The 21284-nt window shown below is 43.1% G+C and overlaps 1 protein-coding gene across 2 annotated transcripts in view; it reads left to right on the forward strand.

Annotated features, from left to right (window-relative positions):
• Positions 1–9477: 9477 nt before the first annotated feature.
• PIWIL2 (piwi like RNA-mediated gene silencing 2) overlaps positions 9478–21284 on the forward strand; it is a 58503-nt gene continuing 46696 nt past the window's right edge. For both annotated transcript variants that reach the window (XM_006100727.2, XM_023764321.1), the window contains exons 1-9: positions 9478–9666; positions 11004–11091; positions 11238–11376; positions 11869–12072; positions 14045–14155; positions 16853–16970; positions 17290–17414; positions 18220–18300; positions 18842–18955. In XM_006100727.2, coding sequence (XP_006100789.1) covers positions 9478–9666; positions 11004–11091; positions 11238–11376; positions 11869–12072; positions 14045–14155; positions 16853–16970; positions 17290–17414; positions 18220–18300; positions 18842–18955 — 1169 coding nt within the window. The remainder of the gene's footprint in view (positions 9667–11003; positions 11092–11237; positions 11377–11868; positions 12073–14044; positions 14156–16852; positions 16971–17289; positions 17415–18219; positions 18301–18841; positions 18956–21284) is intronic.

The raw sequence follows: 21284 nt of genomic DNA on the forward strand, positions 1-21284 counted from the left end.
CCCAGATTGCGAGAGGGATGTCCCTGTAGGATCGGGCCTAAACTGGCAGTCCGGACATCCCCCCAAGGAGTCCCCAATTGAAAAGGGTGCAGGCTGGGCTGAGGGAACCCCCCTCCATGCATGAAATTTTGTGCACCGGGCCACTAGTAAGAGACTATAAGAAAACACCAGCAGTAGATCATGTGGCCCTCATATTGCTGCAGAGATCTCTTCAAAATGAGGCAGCCCTTAATTAATGAAAGGTAACTGAATTGTCATTTGTGTGCACTCTGGGGGGAGTTATCTTCATGATAGCAGTTATCCTATTAGAAAAATGCTATGAAATTTGTCCCTGATGTGAATTTAGCTGACGAGATCAATGACACTACAAAGACTCTAGAAGGCATTCAGGTCAGAACCCTTTCCAGTTCTTGACAAAAATCCTTAGAATAGTGCCTACTACCTAATAAACCCTGTGTAAGTGTTCATTAGACAAACAAGCACATCAATAAAACAATAAAACCAATAAAGCGTCTTATCTGTGTTATTCAAATCTTCCCTGACCTTAATGATTTTTTTTTGGTTTACCTTTTGCTTATTGATACATTTTTTGGTTTGGTAACAGATCAATCAGTTACTGAAAGGCATATTTTCATCTCCTAGTATGTTGGTGAATTTTTCTATTTCTCTTTGCATTCATCAATATTCGTCAAGTATATATATATCAATAAAAATATATATATCAATCAATAAAAATATACTATATATATATATATATATATATATATATATATATATATGGTATATTTTTATTGATTTCAGAGAGGAAGGGAGAGGGAGAGAGAGATAGAAACACCAATGATGAGAATAATTGATCGGCTGCCTCCTGCATGCCCCCTATGGGGGACTGAGCCTGCAACCCAAGCATGTGCTCTTGGTCGGAATTGAACTCGGGGTCCTTCAGTCCACAGACCAATGCTCTATCCACTGAGCCAAACCAGCCAGGGCTGCTTTATATATTTTGATGCTATGTTATTAGATGCATATAAATTTAGAATTGCTATAATTCCTTGAATCTTCTATCATTAAATGACCCTCTTTTTCTCTAATAATACTTTTTGCTGGGTATGTGTTTTTAATTTGAGAGAGAGAGAGAGAGAGAGAGAGAGAGAGAGAGAGAGAGAAACATCAACGAGAAAGAGAAACATCACTCAGTTGCCTCCCCTACTCACCTCAAGTGGGGACTGAACCAACAACCTAGGTATGTGCCATGACCAGGAATCAAACCTGCAACTTTTGGTGTGCTGGACTATGCTCCAAACAACTGAGTCACTTGGCCAGGGCTTTTTTCTTTGTTTATTTGTTTGTTTTAAAGTTAATACTTGTCTGGTCCATTGTTTTTTAACCATTTGACTTTCAACCTTTTCCTATTATTATGTTTCATGTCTATATCTATTAAACACAATATAATTGGATTTTTAAAAATCTAGTGATAATTTTTGCCTTTTATCTGGAAAGTTCATCCACTTATATTTATTGTAGTTACTAACACAGTTGAATTTATTTCTACCAGTTATTTTATGCTTTCCCTTCTTTCTCACCATATATATACATATACATATACATATTTATACTATATGTATATATATGGTGTACCCTCAAAAAATATATATATACACATTTTAACAGCTTGATAGCTCAATTTTGAAAATGAAATCTATTTTAATAAACACTGCCTTTATAATTATTCAAAGTGTGTATATACATTTTTTGGACACCCCCCCCCCCACATACACACACACACACACACACACACACACACACACACAATGGGACATTATTCAGCCATAAAAAGAATTAAATCTTGTCATTTGCAACAACATGAATGGACTTTGAGGGCATTATGCTAAGTGAAATAGTCAGGCAGAGGAAGACAAATACTGTATTATTTCATTTATATGTAGAATCTAAACAAACAAAACAAGCTCACAGACACAGAGAACAGATTGGTGGATGCCACAGGCAGGGAGTGTGTGTGTAGGGGGGAGAGAAATGGGTGAAGGGGGCCAAAAGGTACAAACTCTCATAAAATAAGTAAGTCATAGGGATGTAATTATAGCATGGTGACTGCAGTTAATCATTCTGTATTATATATTTGAAAGTTGCTAAGAGAGTAAACTTTAAAATTCTCTTTCAATCAACTACCTTACCTATGATTCCTATTCATCTCAGACTTGCCTCTGCGGTCATATTTCTTCATTTTGGTGTTTTCACTTGATTTCCTAATTCAAAAGCATTGTATCATCAATTCTTTTTTAAAAAAAATATATTTTATTGATTTTCTACAGAGAGGAAGGGAGAGAGATAGAGAGTCAGAAACATCGATGAGAGAGAAACATCGACCAGCCGCCTCCTGCACATCTCCTACTGGGGATGTGCCCGCAACCCAGGTACATGCCCTTGACCGGAATCAAACCTGGGACCCTTCAGTCCGCAGGCCGACGCTCTATCCACTGAGCCAAACCGGTTTCGGCCATTGTATCATCAATTCTAAAAAAGTCTCAGCCCTTAACTCTTTATTGTCTTCCCTCTTTTCTCTATATTATCTCCTTCTCGAACTCTGTTGGACCTTGTGTCATAACTCTGCTCTCCGAGTCTCTCAATCTCTTTGTTTATTATTTCCTATCTCTTTGTCTCTCTGTGCTACAGTCTGGGTAATTGTTTCATGTTTATCTTCTAATTCATGTCTCCCTTCAGCCATGTCTTTTCTCTTGTGAAATTTTTGCTCTGAATATTTAATTTCAATTTTATGTTATTCATTTTTAGAACTTCTATCTTTTTAACTCTGCCTAGTCAATTCTGATAGCCTTTGTTCTTTACTCATGGTTTTAATTGCCATCTTTCTTTCTTTCTCTCTCTCTCTTTTTTTGTTAAACTTCACCCTAGGATATTTTTTTTCCATTGATTTTTAGAGAGAGTGGAAGAGAGGGAGAAGGGGGAGAGAGAAAAAGAAACATCGATGCCAGAGAGACACATCAATTGGTTGTCTGCCACACACACCTTGACTGGGACTGGGGATTGAACCTGCAACCCAGGTCTGTACCCTTAACTAGGAATTGAACCCAAGATCCTTTGGTCTGAGGTCCAATACTCTAACCACTGAGCAAACCAGCCAGGGAGCCACCTTTATTTCTTAAAATATATTTAAAATGTATTTATATTCTGTGTCCAATGATTTTTTGAAGTCTTTGTGGGTCTGATCCTGTTCATTGTAGCTTGTTTGTTTCTTAATGTGAGTTTTAAGAAATAGATTCATTAAGATATATTATACACATCATAAAATTTATTCTATTCAAGTGTACAATTAAATAATTGGGGTAAATTTAATGGGGCCCAGATACCATCATAAATCTGTTTTAAAGCATTTTCATTTCCCTTAATAAGATCCCTCAGGCCCATTGACAGGTCATCTTCATTCCCACTCCCAGGCCAGGCAACCACTACTCTGCATTCTGTCTCTATACATTTGTGTCTTGAAGACTTTTCATGTAAATAGAATCATACACTATATGGTCTCTTGTGTGTGGCTTGATTCACTTAACATAATGTTTTGAGGTTCATCCATGGCATAGCATAGTAGTTTGTTCCCTTTTTTGCTGAATCTGCTTCTTGTGTGGATACACCACATTTTATTATCCATATCCAGCTGATGGACATTAAAGTTATTTTCAGATTTTGGCTCAACTCCATAAGGCTGCTATGAACATTTGCATGCAAGTTTTGCGTGGATATATGTTTTCATTTCTCTTAGGTAATTACCAAGAAGTGGAATTTTTTTTTAGAGAGGGAGTCAGGGAGAGAGAGCGAGTGAGAATAGAAATATCAATCAGTTGTTTCCTACACTCACCTCAGAAAGGACCAAACCTCAACCTAGGTATGTGCCCTGACTGGGAATTGAACCTGTGACTTTCTGGTGTACAGGACGATGCTCTAACCAACTGAGCCACATCACTCAGGGCCAGAAATGGAACTTTTTATTCCTACAATAATTTCTTGTTTAACTTTTTGAGAAACTGCTAAATGTTTTCCAAAGTGACTGCACCATTTTACAGTCCCAGCAGGGATGTATTAGGGTTCCAGATTTTGCCACATCTGTTTTGTGTTAGTCTCAGCCTGTCTTGTGATGAGTCCCCACAAACATTTCCTGATCAGGGCCAATGTTATAGCTTGTGTTCTTGTGATAGCAAGGTGCACCTCAGCAACAACCATCAGGGAAATTGGAAAAGGCAAGGTTTATGACTTACAAATCCTGGAAGGTACACAGCAATGTAATCGGGGCAAGGGAAGAGAGCGCAGACCTGGGGTTCTGGCTTCATTAGGGTGGAGGGTGAGGTGCCTAAGGTTTCATGGATTCACTCTTTATGGATAAATTTGAAGCATAAGAGCAGGCCCTGGCCCGATGGCTCAGTTGGTGGGAGGTTGTCCTCCTATACCAAAGGGTTTGTGGGTTTGATTCTCGGTCATGGCACATACCCAGGTTTCGGTTTGGTGCCTGGTCAGGGCATGTAGGGGAGGCAGTCTATCGATGTTTCTTTCTCACATCAATGTTTCTCTGTTTCTCTCTCTCTCTCTCTCTTCCTCTCTCTCTCAAATCAATAAAGTCAACAAACATATCCTTGGGTGAAGAGTAAAAAAAAAAAGAAAAGAAAAACATAAGAGCAGAAATTAGGGTCCAGGAAGGGAGAAGTAGGGGCTTTCAATAGGTCACTTATCTAGGTTACCTAGGGCTTTCTAAAAGGGGGACTTCATGGGTGGGGGCAGCCTAGTTCTTGATCTACTTGTTTGGCTGACAATATGTTTATTCAAGATGGATGTCTTCGAAATGTGTGCCTTGGCAATCAAAAGCTTAATCTCAGGCACTTACACTATAACATCCTTGCTGAGGATTATGATCATATTTGTCAGCTAAAGCTACCATAACAAAATATCACAGGTGAGGCAGCCTAAGCAACAGACATTTAATTTTTTACAGTTCTGGAGACTAGAAGTCCATGATTAAGGCACCAGTAAATTTGGTTTCTGGTGAGAGCTCTCATCCTGGCTTGTAGACAGCCACCTTCTTGCTGTGTCCTCACATAGCTGTTCCTCTGCTCACATGGAGAGAAAGAGAGATTTCTGGTGTCTCTTCCTCTTCCTTTAAAGACATCAATCCTATCAGAATAGGGCCCTATCTTTATGATCTTATTTAACTTTTTAAAAAAATGTTTTTATTGATTTCACAGAGGAAAGGAGAGGGAGAGAGATAAAAACATCCATAATGAGAGAGAATCATAGATTGGCTGCCTCCTACTGGGGACCAAGCCCACAACCTGGGCTTGTGCCCTGACCCAGAATCAAACTGTGACCTCCTGGTTCATAGGTTGATGCTCAACCACTGAGCCACACCTGCTGGGCTGTATAACTGTTTTCGAGTGCACTTGCTGCTAAATATTTGCATGGGCAACAAAATAATACTGCCTATATGTTATTATAACATAAGGTTGTGCAGTAGAAGAACTTAACAATGTTATATGATACTAGAGGCCTGGTGCACGAATTCGTGCACCAGTGGGGTTCCTCAGTATGGCCTGTGGGATTGGGCTGAAACCAGCTCTCCAACATCCCCCGAAGGTCCCCAGATTGCAAGAGGGGCACAGGCCAGGGCGAGGAACCCCCACCAGTGCAATGATCAGGGGCCGGGGAAGGATGGCGGGAAAGTTTGGCCAGCAGGGGGAGGGAACCATGGGAGGGGCTTCAGGGCATGTCCAGCCCAGTCTCTCTCACTCAGTCCTGATCATTCAGACCCCACCAGCAAGCTAACCTACCAGTCGGAGTGTCTGCCCCCTGTGTCAGTGCACATCATAGCGAGCGGTTGAGTGGCCTTAAGCATATCATTAGCATATTATGCTTTGATTGGTTGAATGGCAGACCAGTCGACCAGACTCTTAGCATATTAGCCTTTTATTACATAGGATAATGTTAACAAATAATATCTACAAAGAGCAAAGAGGTATTCTGCCAATAGATTCCTGCTTTGAAAATCCTCCTGCTCCAGTAATTTTCAAACTTTATTGGGAAGGAGAGGAGAGTCCTTGGATGTATGGATTAAAACAAGATATGAGATCTCTAAGGCTTGGAAAAACCTTCTTCTGCCTTATACCATGAAGAGCTTTTGCATGTCTCTACAGGGTAAGCCAAAGTCTCTTGAATCTTGACTCCAATCACCTCAGAAACAATGGGGTTGGCAAAGGATGCAATTATTTGGCAAAATGGTTGGGAGAGAGAAATGTATTTCTTTGGGTGAAAATATTCAGTTATAGCAGAATTAAACACCAATACTTTTATATCGTTTGAAGAAAGCTCTTCTTGGCTCACAGATTTAGACATCAAAAAATAATGATAGGCAACATTTATTGCAGGCAATCTATTCCTTGTGCTAAGTATTTGACATACCTCCTCTCATGAATGTATGTACATTCCCATACAACTCTATAAATGGATGCTTTTATTCTTATTTTATAAACGAGGAAAGTGAGGTGCAGAGATCACATAATTAGGTGTTTAAATGTAAACTTGTTTACTCTTTCCAATTCACCACCATATCCCTATATCCTCTAACTCAGTGGTTCTCAACCTTCCTAACGCCGCGACCCTTTAATACAGTTCCTCATGTTGTGGTGACCCCCAACCATAAAATTATTTTCATTGCCACTTCATAACTGTAATTTTGCTACTGTTATGAATCATAATGTAAATATCTGATATGCAGGATGTATTTTCATTGTTTCAAATTGAACATAATTAAAGCATAGTGATTAATCACAAAAACAATATGTAATCATATATGTGTTTTCCTATGGTCTTAGGCGACCCCTGTGAAAGGGTCGTTTGACCCCCAAAGGGGTCGCGACCCACAGGTTGAGAACCGCTGCTCTAACTGGAAAGGATGAGGCAAGTCAATTTCAGCCTGAGCGTATAAGCTAAATCTGTTTACAGGAGTTGCCTACAGAAAGGGAGTCCGGATCTTAAAAACGTGACACATTTTGACGCTTAGGTTCACTCCTAACTTCCGGCCCGTTTCTAGTACCCCTTTGGTACAGGAGCGGGGCTGCCAGACAGGGTGTGGCTCTTTTTGAAGGCGAGCCAATGAGGTCGCTGGATCTTGTGAGCGGCACGTCGTTTGGCCAATGGGCTCAGTCGCTGAGGCCCCGCGAGAGGACGGGAAATTGGCGCCTGACCATGTGGGTTCTTGGGCGTGGCAGGTGCGTTGAGTGCAGGCTTTTCCTGAGGCCCGCGGAGCCGGGGGAGGGCGAGGGCCCCGGTGAGTGGATACGCCGCGAGTGTGGAAGGCCGAGGTCGCTCTGGTGCAGGCCCGTGGGCCTCCCCTCAAGCTTGTGGTGGCCGTGGTGTCCCTCCACGCCCACTGCGGACCGCCCCCACCCCCAGGCGCGAGGGGCCGCGGGCTGGGGGAGGGGGCGGCCGGGGGAGGGAAGTGGTTGTTTGTGTAGGAGGACGCAGGGCCTCGAAAAGGTAGGAAGGAGGGAGGGACTCATGGGCGTGAGTGTTACGTGGATCAAAATGGTGGGCAGGAACTGCGGGTATGGGGAATGGTGCGCTTCTCGGAGGTGAAAGGAGGGTAGGATTTGCCTTCAGGGTGGGGGCGGCGTGGGGGGGGCCTCCTCCCGGTTAGGCCCCCATCCTCCTCGCCCCACCAAGCTCCCACCGGGAGTGGGGACGGTAGGCCGCGCCCCCAGCCTGTCCTGGGACCCTTCCCTGTGGGACCTCCCAGCCCCGCAGCCATCTGCTAACCAACCGGAAGGGAGGCCTGGAGGAGGTACCCACATCCGGAAAGGGGCGGATGGAGGTGAGGGCGGGCGGGCGGGCGGGGCACGGGGAAGGTTCCAGAAAGCCTTACTTGGTAGGTGTTCAAGCGCCTCAGTGTGTCCCGTGTAGGCAGCTGATGGTTCTGGAAACTGATTGCCCTTCAGTAAAGGAGTTTAAGAAATTGAAGGGGACAGTGTTTGAGGAAGGGGGGCATACCCTGCCATTTTAGTGTGAAAGAGGATAGGCTAGTTAAAAATGTTTCTGGTAGATCCTGGACCGCCTTCGTTTATAGTATTGACTGAAGAATTGCCTGTCAGTCTTTTCTTTATGTGCATGACCCGGTTTCTCCAGCGAATCCGTAAAACAGGCTTGCAGAAGTTAAGAAGAGGCTTACGTAAATTTTCAGTTAAGAAAGATGCTTCAGGCCGAAACCGGTTTGGCTCAGTGGATAGAGCGTCGGCCTGCGGACTGAAGGGTCCCGGGTTCGATTCCGGTCAAGGGCATGTACCTGGGTTGCGGGCACATCCCCAGTGGGGGGTGTGCAGGAGGCGGCTAATCGATGTTTCTCTCTCATCGATGTTTCTGACTCTCTGTCTCTCTCCCTTCCTCTCTGTAAAAAATCAATAAAATATATTAAAAAAAAAAAAAGAAAGATGCTTCAGGGGTCAGAGGTGGGTCAGGACAATGAAGGAAGTCCCTTAAAGAAGGATTCCTGAAAGCTACAGGCGATGAAGTGGTTTTGAGGAGGACCTGAAATTTGGGAAGCAGGAAGAGCCCCATCCCTGGTTACCTGGGAGAGAAAAAGGCGTTAAACGTCACCTGAAATTTAGCAGGTATTGTGGGCTCAAAGCAGAAAAGGTTTGGTGGATTTGGAAAGTTTTAGAGCAGCGGTTCTCAACCTGTGGGTTGTGACCCCTTTGGGGGTCGAACGACCCTTTCACAGGGGTCGCCTAAGACCATCGGAAAACACATATATAATTACATGTTGTTTTTGTGATTAATCACTATGCTTTAATTATGTTCAATTTGTAACAATGAAATTGGGGGTCACCACAACATGAGGAACTGTATTAAAGGGTCGCGGCATTAGGAAGGTTGAGAACCACTGTTTTAGAGAAAGGAATTGGGTAAGATGCATAGAGGCTACTAAGGAGATCAAGGAGGAGATGGAATCGTTTCATGTGATAATAAACTGGGAAAAAAATTATGGGAATATTTGTTGACAATATTACGATATGTCTGTGTTAACTGTATGTTTTCTCATGCTCATCCATAAAATATACTTCTTTCTAAAACAGTTAATGTAGGATTGAGTCCTCAAAGAGGCTGTTTAGGGTAGAGAATATAGGAAAATTCAAGGAGGGCTTAGCCTCTAAGTCTAAGGGATTGCTCATGGGGAGGGTTTAGAATAATCTGGGATACATAGAAGCTTTTGAAGTGAACATGATACAGGAGGCTGGTTGTATCACCCAAAGTAGGTGTGTGTGTGTGTGTGTGTGTGTGTGTGTGTGTGTAATGCTTTGTGAGTCTGTCTTGAAGGAAAAGGAAAGCAATCGGGAATCTTTAATATTTATAAAATGCTGGCAGGTGATTAATCAGAACAGGATCTGCACCCGAATCCTCTGCAGCCTTTCAATGGATCCTGTCCGACCACCCTTCAGGAGCCCTTCTGGGCACCCAGCTCAGTGTGTACAGATGCCAGGCTCTTGGCTACAAGCTCCTAAACCTTTGGACTCAGCTCTGGGCAGGGCAAGGCCTGTAGGCAGAGGCTACATATTTGGAAAGCCCAAGGAACCAAACCCACAGAACGGGACGGCACAACGGGTAAGACCATGTCTGGACACTTAGTAGCAGCATGTAGCGTATCAGAGAAAATGAGGGATTTCAGAGAAGTTGGACAGCTGTGAAGTCTTAGATATGAAAATAAGGGTTGGGGTTTTTGGGTTTTTTTGGTGGGTTGGGTTTTGTTTTTGTTTTTCCTTTAACAAGTAGTGGCATCTTCTGGGCATATATTTCAAATTCTAATTGGGAGTCTAGAAAAAGTGCCTCATAATGAATGTAGATGGATTTGGATAAATGCCTTAGTCCTCTAGCTTATATAAATATACATATAAATATATAAATGATAGGTTTAAAGATACATCCTTTTGCTCTTTCCTGAGTGTTTAGATTTTTATTCTGGATTGACTCTGAGGTATTGGCAGCCACTCCTGCCTCTAAGGTAATAATTGTTAAGAATGGCTCTTTCTTTAGAAGACTCTTTGCCCAAATCTTTTTATTTTTTTATTTACTTTTCTTTGCCCAAATCTTTAAAAAAGAGGATCTTCAGCTATTGCTACTGCTTGTATCTCCTAGTTATACAGAAATTTCAAGATGTTATTTGTCTATAATTAATCTAAAAAAATAAAGAGTCCTAACCGGTTTGGCTCAGTGGATAGAGCATCGGTCTGCGGACTGAAGGGTCCCAGGTTCGATTCTGGTCAAGGGCATGTATCTTGGTTGCGGGCACATCCCTAGTAGTAGGTGTGCAGGAGGCAGCTGATCGATGTTTCTCTCCCATCGATGTTTCTAACTCTCTATCCCTCTTCCTTCCTCTCTGTGAAAAAATCAATAAAATATATTTAAAAAATAAGAGTTAGCAAATATAGGGAAAACCTAATAACACAGTATAACAGTTTCAAGTAGAGTTGACAGCGTCAAATATAATACCCTGTAAAAAGAAAAATCGATAACAGTAATCTGTATTTTTACTCAAATGAATTGCTTGGGTCTATGTGTGGCAGTTCGAATTAATGAGACAGCAGTAAACATTTAAGACTGCTACAGAAAAACAATAGCAAGTTTTGTTGGAGGTTTTTAAAAAAACACACACACCATATACTGGCCCTGGCTGGGTAGGTCAGTTGGGCGGCATCCCAATACGTCAAGGTTATGGGTTTGATCCTCAGTCAGAGCGCATACAAGAATCAAACACTAAATTCATAAATAAGTGGAATAACAAATCAGTGTTTCTCTCTCCCTCCCTTCCTTTCTCTCTCTAAAATCAATAAGTTAAAAAAGAAGATGATTTTTATTATTTACCAAGACTTTAAGAAAACCATCAGTGATTCTGGGGTTTTAAACCATATCTTGGAATGGCTTTATTCTTTGACTTTCCTCAGGAATCTGTGGGTTTGGTCTCCATGTTCCAAGGACTGGGCCTTGAAACTGTGTCCCAGACCCCTCTGAAGCGAGAAATGCCTTCTTTAGGTATGTAAAACACTAACTTGAGAAAACATGGTGGTATGTATATTTGCTTTATTCTTAAATTCATACAGTTTATCTTCAGAAAAATAACTATACTTTACAACATGTTCAACTCACAGTTATAGCTGGGGTTTGATCCTTCCATTCAGGTAGAGGCATTTTGGGTCGAGGCTTGGCTATCAGTATGGTGCATAAGGAAAAGGAAGAACCCCGTCACACTTTTCTGGATCCATCAGTGTTGGCTGCTGGTGATAGCAAGATGGCAGAGGCCTGCGTTGGTTGGAATAGGTGGGTAAATTTCCTTTACAGGGAGCTGTCAAATTTAGATGAAATGTCTCTGCAAGTCCAAAGGGCAACTCTAAAAAGGTTGGATTAGCTCACAATGCATGGTTTTAAATTAAACAATGGATACTTTTCAAGAGCACTGAGCAGATAGTGATCCAGTTAATGATTGGAAAAGGGTAAAAAAGTAGTTCTTCACTGGACACTTCACAACTTCATTTGCCCTCTTAAAAGTTAACCTGATTGCAGTGGTTCTTTAATCTAAGGGAGTCAAACTCCCACCTCAATTCTGTTGTGAAAATTGGCTGAGAGTCAATATTAGTAGCAGTTGGTGGGTGAGTCATATTGGCATATTGGACTTGGAGAGAATCCCAAGGCTTATGTCCCTCTTGCTGACTCCTCCAGGAAGAGAACATAGACTTGAGGGAATCATTTAGATGGGGCAGAGATAGAAATATGATTAAGAAAGTCCTGATTTGCTTCTTTTTAACATTTCAGAATGCTTGGAAGGAATTCGGATGTACCTGTATTACCATTAGGAAGAGCAGCTTGTGGTATAGGCAGAGGCATATACAAGGCTCCCAGTGCTACCAGCATGCCTTCTCGGGGTCCTGCCCAGCAGCCATTACTGCCACCTCCGCCTCCATCCTCACTAAACTCTCTGGATCATCTTTCACTGGGGACGGCAGAGCACAGGGAAAAGTAAGTCAGGAGATCAGCCTTCTCTGCTTGGTAGTGATGTGGAAGGGAGCCTTCGCATCTATATATATAAAAGGCAAGTGACTGGAACCACTGACGTGCACTGCAGCGGCCAACCGGCCCAATCAGGGCCCCAATTGGCCCCCTCCCAACCTTCTGTGGCCCCTTCCCCTGGCCCCCCCCCCCATCAGCCCCCAATCACTCCCCACCTGGGGGCATGGCCAGCTGACGTCCCACACCCTCCCACCAGCCCAACCCCGATTGGCCCTCATTGGGGCGGGCTGGCCGGACCCCACCAGTGCACGAATTCATGTATTGGGCCTCTAGTCTTATAATAATAAAAGGCTAATATGCAAATTGACCGAACAGCGGAACGACTGGTTGCTATGATGCACACTGACCACCAGGGGGCAGATGCTCAGCGCAGGAACTGCTCCTGGTGGTCAGTGCGCTCCCACAGGGGGAGCACTGCTCAGCCAGAAGCCAGGCTCCTGTCTCTAGGGCAGTACTAAGGAGGTCCGACTAACGGCTTAGGCCCGCTCCCCATGAGCTCCCAGACTGCGAGAGGGTGCAGGCCGGGCTGAGGGAACCCCGCTTCTAGTCTATATAAAAGCCTAAGCAACCATTTGACTGGTCACTATGACGTGCACTGACCACCAGGGGGCAGATGGGCTCACGGTTGGTAAGCACAGCTGTGGTGGCACAAGCCTCCCCCATCTGGACTGGGATCGGGACTGGCATTGGGACTGACTGGGCATGAGCCCACAGCCGCTTCTTGGTCATGGGTGCGCTGGTATTGCCCTAGAATGGGCGTGTGGAGACCGCAGCGGAGCAGTAGCGAGCCTCCTGAGTGGCGGCGGCGGCAGCAGGCGTAGCAGGGCCAGGATAAGCGGGAGCGGCGCGCCACCCGGCCTTGCTCAGGTTCCTGCCCGGCTGCCTGCTGCTGCATGCCCTACTACATTCCTCGGTGGGATGTTGGACTGCCAGTTTCGGCCCTATCCCCGCAGGCTACACTGAGGCTACACCGTTGCATGAATCCATGCACTGGGCCTCTAGTCCTATATAATAACAGGCTAATATGCAAATTGACCAAACGGCGGAATGACTGGTCGCTATGACACGCACTGACCACCAGGGGGCAGATGCTCAACGCAGGAGCTTCCCCCGGTGGTCAGTGCACTCCCACAGGGGGAGCGCTGCTCAGCCAGAAGCCAGGCTCACGGCTGGCGAGCGCAGCGGTGGTGGCGGGAGCCTCTCCTGCCTCCATGGCAGCACTAAGGCTGTCTGTCTGATGGCTTAGGCCTGCCCCAGGGAGCAGGCCTAACTCGTCAGTTGGACATCCCCCGATGGCTCCTGGACTGCAAGAGGGTGCAGGCCGGGCTGAGGGACCCCCCCCCCCCCCCACATGAATTTCATGCACCGGCCTCTAATAGTATTATAAACATTGTTTCTGTGGTGTCTGAAGTCCTCCATGGGGTATAGGTATTGCAAGGTTGTTCGTTTGTTTTTTTGCTCATGGGGAGAATGACAGAGAGGTGGGACAATTTTGATGAAGTGAAATGGGATTTATGACATAGAGATAGTATGTACCAGAGAGTGGACTTGTGGCTTTCCGTTTCTTTCCCAATTCTTTGTCATGGTGAAGATGAGGAAATCATTTAGGAAAAACATTCAGCAATTCATTTTTCTCTATAGAATGCATTCTTGTATTCTTAGGTTAGCTGGCCTAGTTTATCCTAGTGATGTTACTAGGACAAATAGGATGACCTTGCTTCTTTAATTAGAGATTGCTACTCATTTATCTACTAGCCTTCAGAGCTTGCTTTTGTATGTCTCAATTCTTGCTTTGTGTACCTGTAAGCAAAGTGTAAAATATTACTTTACCCTATCTTACTTTTGTGTGTGTGTGTGTGTGGTTTGGTTTGGTTTGGTTTTGTTTTGGTATGTGTGGGTGCTTTTGCTTTTTATTTTCCAGAGAGATTTTTGTGAAGCAAGGATCAAAAGGAATACCTCAACCTTTGGGATTGAATCTTATCAAAATACAGTGTCATAATGAAGCAGTTTATCAATATCATGTGACTTTCAGGTATTCACAGTTTTTTTTTCTCTGTATTGTTCACTTCTTAGTAGTAATGAAATCATTCCTCTGGAATAGCTGAATATTTTTTTGTGTAATTTCTGATGAACTTTTCCCCTCACCCCCACAATAGTGCATGTACTTGAATCCTTGCAGTAAGTTTAAGGTTAACTTATTTATTTATTTATTTATATTACCAATTCAGACTTTAACTTAATAGGTGCAGTTTTATGCATGAGTTAGAGGTGATTTACTGTGAGGTTAATGAAGCTTAAGTTCAGGGCCTTGTACTTATATAAACCCCCTTCCAGACCTTTTAACTTATTTTGTGTCTGTAATTTTGTATCCCTCTTCTTAAAGATTCCCTCTCTTAGTGGATAGAACCTGAAGAGTCCCAGGTTCAATTCCAGCCAAGGGTACATGCCAGGGTTGTGGGCTCGTTCCCCAGTAGAGGGTGTGCAGGAGGCAGCTGATCAATGATTCTCTCTCATCATTAATGTTTCTATCTCTCCCATCTCTTCCTCTCTGAAATCAATAAAGAAATATATTTGAAAAAAAAATTGACAGCTCTCCAGTGACAGTCTAGGGTTAAATTTGAGGGTGAGAAAAATCAGAGAAAATAACTTCAATGTTATATCAATAACTTTAGACTGAACGTACATTTTTATAAAATTAAAAATTCATATTAGCTGGAGGTTATTAGCTGGAATTGTGAAAGTGAGTGTTTTGGAATATCTGTGGAGAAACTAGGAAGATGGAAGACTGATTTTTGAAGGACAATTACTAATTGGTACAAGAGGAAGAAGTGTAGTGAAAGAGAAGCAAGGAAGTTAGGGAAAAATACCCTGAAGACAGGTTATAAAGACCAAAGGAAGGGCCATTTGAATGGAGGACAGGTACTTTGACTTTGGCTACAGAAAAAAAGTTATTAAATTTGCTTCTAAGAGCACCCTTGGTAATCTTCTAGCCCTTTGTTAAAGTTATAAAGAAAAAACTAGACTAAAAGAACAAAGGAGAGCCCTAACCGGTTTGGCTCAGTGGATAGAGCGTTGGCCTGCAGACTGAAGGGTCCCAGGTTTGATTGCGGTCAAGGGCATGTACCTTGGTTGGGGGCACATCCCCAGTAGGGAGTATGCAGGAGGAAGCTGATTGATGTTTCTCTCTCATCGATGTTTCTAACCCTCTATCCCTCTCCCTTCCTCCCTGTAAAAAATCAATAAAATACGTTAAAAAAAAAAAAAGAAGAAGAACAAAGGAGAGCATAGGAATAGCCAGTAAATTGGCCATTATTTTAAAAGTCTGTAGAGGAATGGGAAATTGAATGATAATTAAAGAGGGTAGCAGGATTGCTTTACAGATTTCTATGAGATAAGAAAGTAGAGCTGAGCACATATGACAGGGGAAGAGAAGTATCTAGAAAAGAGGGTGAAATTGATCGTTGGAGAGTGGAAGGGAACGGGAATGGGCCTGTTCTGGAAGTAAGGGAAGGAGTTGAGCAATAACAAGAGAGAAGAACCCTTTATCTGGAAATGGATTGACAAATGTTAATGAAACAGAAAAGAGTATAAGATTCTTTAAGGGTCTCTGCATTGACCAGGAGAAGACATGAATTCTATACATTTAGAGATTGTAGATCTGGACCTTTGAGGTGACAATATGAAGAGGATGCCAGGCCACTGAGAGAATACTGTGCGGTTGTGTTACAGTGGACTGATCGTACTGTATCTTCCTTGTACTACAGGAAGTCTAGAATGACATCTTTGAATATTATATTCATATAAATGCATGTATATGACTTTTTTAAAGAAGCATTTTGAAATATAATGTTAGCATGTGAGTATTTGGTTTGGGGGACAACTATATTGGATTACCACTTTTAATCTTTATTCATGTTCTTGAATATGCTTGACTCTTTCAAGCCTTGGATTTGTCTAAACTTCGCAGTTATAGAACAAGGTTTTGTATTATTGTAAGGTAATGGGATAATCATGGTACAAAGGAGCTACTAGAGTTTTTATAACTAAAATTTGTGGTAATGAATCAATAAAAAGTTGAAATTTCCGTGAGTGAAAAAAGGTTAGAGTAAAATTCCATAATAAAGTTTTGCTGGAATGTAGCCATATTTACTGGTTTATAGAGCTTTTTTGCTATATTGGCAGAGTTGAGTAGTTGTAGCAGAGACCATATGGCCGGTAAAGCCTAAAATATTTACTACCTGACCCTTTACACAGTAAGTTTTTTGACTCTGTGGTCTAAACTCTGGAAGAATGTATACTAAGAATGTATCCTATGCTAAGGCATTTGTCTCTGGTGGGTGGAATTATGGGTTTTTATTTTTTGTGAGCAAGTATCCTTGGGTCAAAGTTCTTTTTTAGTCACGTATAGTATTTGAAATTTTATTTTATTTTTTTTTTTTTTTTATATTTTATTGATTTTTTACAGAGAAGAAAGGAGAGGGATAGAGAGTTAGAAACATCGATCAGCTGCCTCCTGCACACCCCCCCACTGGGGATGTGCCCGCAACCAAGGTACATGCCCTTGACCGGAATCGAACCCGGGACCCTTGAGTCCGCAGGCCGACGCTCTATCCACTGAGCCAAACCGGTTCGGCTAGTATTTGAAATTTTAATATGACCACTAGATGGAGCAGTAGTCACACATCTGTTTTAATCAAATTAAAATAAAATCCTCTTTATTATTTTCTAGCCCCAACGTGGAGTGCAAAAGCATGAAGTTTGGCATGTTGAAGGACCATCAAGCTGTCACTGGAAACGTCACTGCTTTTGATGGATCCATTCTCTATTTACCTGTTAAGCTTCAACAAGTGAGACCTGAGAGTGTTCTGGTGCTTTGAATGGTGGCAAATCATAAACTTCCTGAATATTTGAGTTGTACTTTCCTATTCTTAGAGGGGAGTTAAACTTCTCCGTAACAAAGAAATGACAAACTGAGAAACTTTTACATTTATGTTCTTCAAGAAGTCTCTTACATAAGAGGAGTGGTTGGAGGAAGCTTTTGACTTCAGTGACAAAGAGTGGTTTAAGAGTTCATATTTTAAGAAAAGATATTTTAGTGTTTTCTGGGTTAGGTTAGGGCTTGGTAGTTTCATCATTACTTTTTACTTGCATATATTTATTCATTAGGTTCTTGAGTTAAAAAGTCAAAGGAAAACCGATGGTGCGGAGATCAGCATTAAGATTCAGTTGACCAAGATCCTGGAGCCCTGTTCTGACTTGTGCATTCCCTTCTACAATGTTGTTTTCCGTCGGTGAGAAAACAGCTGCCGTTTTACTTTCTTTAACCTCAGTCTTGTATTTGTAACAATGCTCTTCAAGAAGCTTAGATGCTACTACACTACAAGTGTATATACCAGTAGATGAGTTGAATGATACTGAGGCTAAGTTACTCAGAAGTTATCTCTAGTGATTTATCAGATTTGGGTATGTGAAAGTAGGTTTGAGTTAATTGGATGTGGGATGGGCTCAGGAACTTCAAAAACGGGTGTTTAAAGTGCATATTTAATGGTATTAGTGATGGGGCTACTTGGAGAGGTAGTGGTAAAGATTTTTGCTGGAATAATTTTTTTCCCAGTCCCTTGAATTTTTGGATGTAGACAGCTCATAATTTTTAAACTTTAACACTCTAATTTTCATAATGTTATTTCCAAACCACCTCTTTTTTAATGAAACATGGAATCTAATTTCTATCTAGTAAGCTGAACTGCCAGGAACAAACATAACTTTCTTTGCCAGATTGATAGTCACAAATTTAGAAACTGACTCTCTTGCATGCTTTTTAGTTAATAATATAAATTGAGCCTGGAAAGTCAACTCAATTTTTGGTTACCTAGTAACTAGGAAAAGCTATAGTCAGTTACATGTACCCCAAGATAAATGCCATGGTAATTTTTCTCATTCTTTTGTCAAGAGTGTTCTCATGATAAAAGCTATATTGTACAAAGGACACCAACATTTCGGACCCTTTAGGCTTCCAAAGGAAATGTAGCTAAAAGTAATGGAGCTTAGTTTTTTGGATTATTCTACTAGAAAACCCATTCTTGCTCTTTATTTCAGGGTAATGAAACTTTTAGATATGAAGCTTGTGGGGAGAAACTTCTATGACCCGACGAGTGCTATGGTACTGCAGCAACACAGGTTGGTGGTGTTTTCCTCTTCCTCACTTATAAATGTCTGGAAAGAAATTTTTCTTTTCTTTTAAAAATATATTTTATTGATTTTTTACAGAGAGGAAGGGAAAGGGATAGATAGTCAGAAACATCAATGAGAGAGAAACATCGATCAGCTGCCCCCTGCACACTCCCTACTGGGGATGTGCCCGCAACCAAGGTACATGCCCTTGACCAGAATTGAACCTGGGACCCTTCAGTCTGCAGGCCAACGCTCTATCCACTGAGCCAAACCGGTCAGGGCTGGAAAGAAATTTTTCATTGAAATCACCATATTAAAGACAAAAATCTCAGTATTTTATGATAGTGAATACAATTTACCAGTTAAATCTCCTCTATAGTTTAGTATTTTAGTAAGTTCACAGTGATGTTGATTTAATTGAATTTGTTTCCTGGTGCTTTCTTGTTGTTACTGGGGAAGGACAGTGTCCAAGTATTATCTCAGATGGGACCATGGAAGTGTCTGTGCTTCTTTTAAACCCTGAGGTAAAGCTCATCTATCTCTTCAGATTGCAGATCTGGCCGGGCTATGCAGCTAGCATCCGGAGGACAGATGGCGGTCTCTTCCTGCTAGCTGATGTCTCCCATAAGGTCATTCGCAATGACTCTGTGCTGGACGTCATGTGAGTGATGGTGGGATCCACTTTTAACAAGCTAACAGTTTTCTGAAAAGCTCAGTAATAGCTGGTAATCTTATCTAATAAAAGAGAAACATGCAAATTGATTGTACCTTCGCTACACTCAAAAGCCACGCCCACCAGCCAATCAGCGTGACTATATGCAAATTAACCCAACCAAGATGGCGGCCAGCAGCCACGGAGCTGGAGCAAGCAGGAGGCTTGGTTGCCCCAGTGATGGAGGAAGCCAAGCTTCCTGCCTGCCCTGGCTGGCTGTGTGCTCCACTCAAGGCAACAAAGTTTCAATTATAGAAGACAAATAAATCCCAGATACCTGCTTCCAGCCAGCCTCCACTGGGAGCTTGGGTGGCTGGGGGCTGTGGCCAGCCTGCAAACAGCCATCAGCCCCTCACCCAGGATGGCCACACCCTCATGGGGTGAGAGTCCCCACTGGGGGGCTTGGCCAGCCTGCAAACAGCCATCAGCCCCTCACCCAGGCTGGCCAGGCACCCCAGTGGGGACCCCCACCCTGAAGGGGCTGTGGCCAACCTGCAGACAGCCATCAGTCCCTCACCCAGGCTGGCCAGGCACCCCAGCGGGACCCCCATCCTGATCCGGGACACCCTTCAGGGCAAACCAGCCAGTCCCCACCCATGCACCAGGCCTCTATCCTATATAATAAAAGGGTAATATGCAATTGACCCTAACAGCAGAACGACTGGGAATGACTGGTCAGTGTGCTCCCACAGGGGGAGCTCTGGTCAGCACAAGCAGCTGACGCTGCAGACAGCGGTGGTGCGGGAGCCTCCTCCCACCTCACCAGCGCTAAGGATGTCTACTGCAGCTTAGGCCTACTCCCGCTGGCAAGTGGATATCCCTGAGGGCTCCCAGGCTGCCAGACGAATGTCTGACTGCCAGCTTAGGCCCGATCCCCAGGGAGTGGGCCTAAGCCAGCAGGTGGACATCCCCCGAGGGGTCCCAGACTGCGAGAGGGTACAGGCTGGGCTAAGGGACCCCCCCCAACCCCCAAGTGCACAAATTTTTGTGCACCGGGCCTCTAGTAATACATAATAGCCATTGTTCTGATTGGGTTTTAAATTGTAGAACAAATGAAGAATGTTGAATGGAAGTGCGCCATTCCATAAGTCCTGCCAAGATAGAGGGGGAATTGTATTTAAGTCTCTGGTTAAGAAGATTTGGTTTAATGCACCCTAAGTTGTTTAAGTGTGTTACTATAGCAAATATGTACAGTAGTAAGTATAGATGTGTATAATTTGTAATGGCTACATGAAGTGCATCTGTGATTCATTTTTTAGACTGTGTACTTAGAAATGGAATTAGTTCATGAAAAGGCTGAACTTTACAAAGACTTTAAATTAATCTATAATAATAAGAGCGTAATATGCTAATTAGACCAGACAGCTAAACGACCTTCTGGACATCATTCCAGACGTCCTTCTGGACGAAGCTGCGGTGGCTGGTCCCGAGGCAGAGGCAGTTAGGGGTGATCAGGCAGGCATGCACAGTGGTTAGGGGTGATCAGACAGGCAGCCAAGAAGGGACGATCAGGCAGGCAGGTGAGTGGTTAGTGGTGATCAGGTAGGTAGGCAGGCGAGCAGTTAGGGACGGTCAGGCAGTCAGGCAGGCAGGCGAGTGGTTAGGGGCGATCAGGCTGGCAGGCGAGTGGTTAGGGGCGATCAGGCAAGCAGGTGAGTGGTTAGGGGCGATCAGGCAAGGCAGGCAGTCAGACATCCCCCAAGGGGTCCCAGTTTGTGAGAGGGTGCAGGCTGGGTTGAGGGGACCATGCATGAATTTCATGCACTGAGCCGCTACTATTTAATATAACAAGATATTTAGGTATATATTGACAAATTACCCTCTAGAAGTTTTATTCATTCAGTTTATTTTCCCACCAGCTGTGTACAACTACTGGGTGTTACTAGGTTTATAAATCTCTGCTTTATCTGATAAATTTATTCATTCCTTTACTCAGCTTCAGTTGTGTACCAGAGTCTTGGGTTATATCAGTTAACAAAACAAAGAAAGATCCTTTCCCCATGGAGGTTATCTTGTAGTCATCTTAGATAAATAAATAATAAGCGTGATAAGTAAGTTGTATAGTATACTAGAAGTGATGAGAACCACTGAAGAAAGAACAGGTAGGACACAGGATGAGATAGATGAGGAGTAATAGAGGCCGGGGTGGGGAGGGAAAAGCTGTAATTTTTAGTAGAGTAGTCAAGCTCGTTTGAGCCAACTCTTGCAGGAGGTAAGAGAGTTAGCTGGGTGAATATATGGGTGAAGGGAATTTTGGCAGAGGGACAGCTGGGGTAAA

This window comes from Myotis lucifugus, unplaced genomic scaffold, assembly GCF_000147115.1.
Source record: "Myotis lucifugus unplaced genomic scaffold, Myoluc2.0 scaffold_328, whole genome shotgun sequence".
Taxonomy (NCBI): domain Eukaryota; kingdom Metazoa; phylum Chordata; class Mammalia; order Chiroptera; family Vespertilionidae; genus Myotis; species Myotis lucifugus.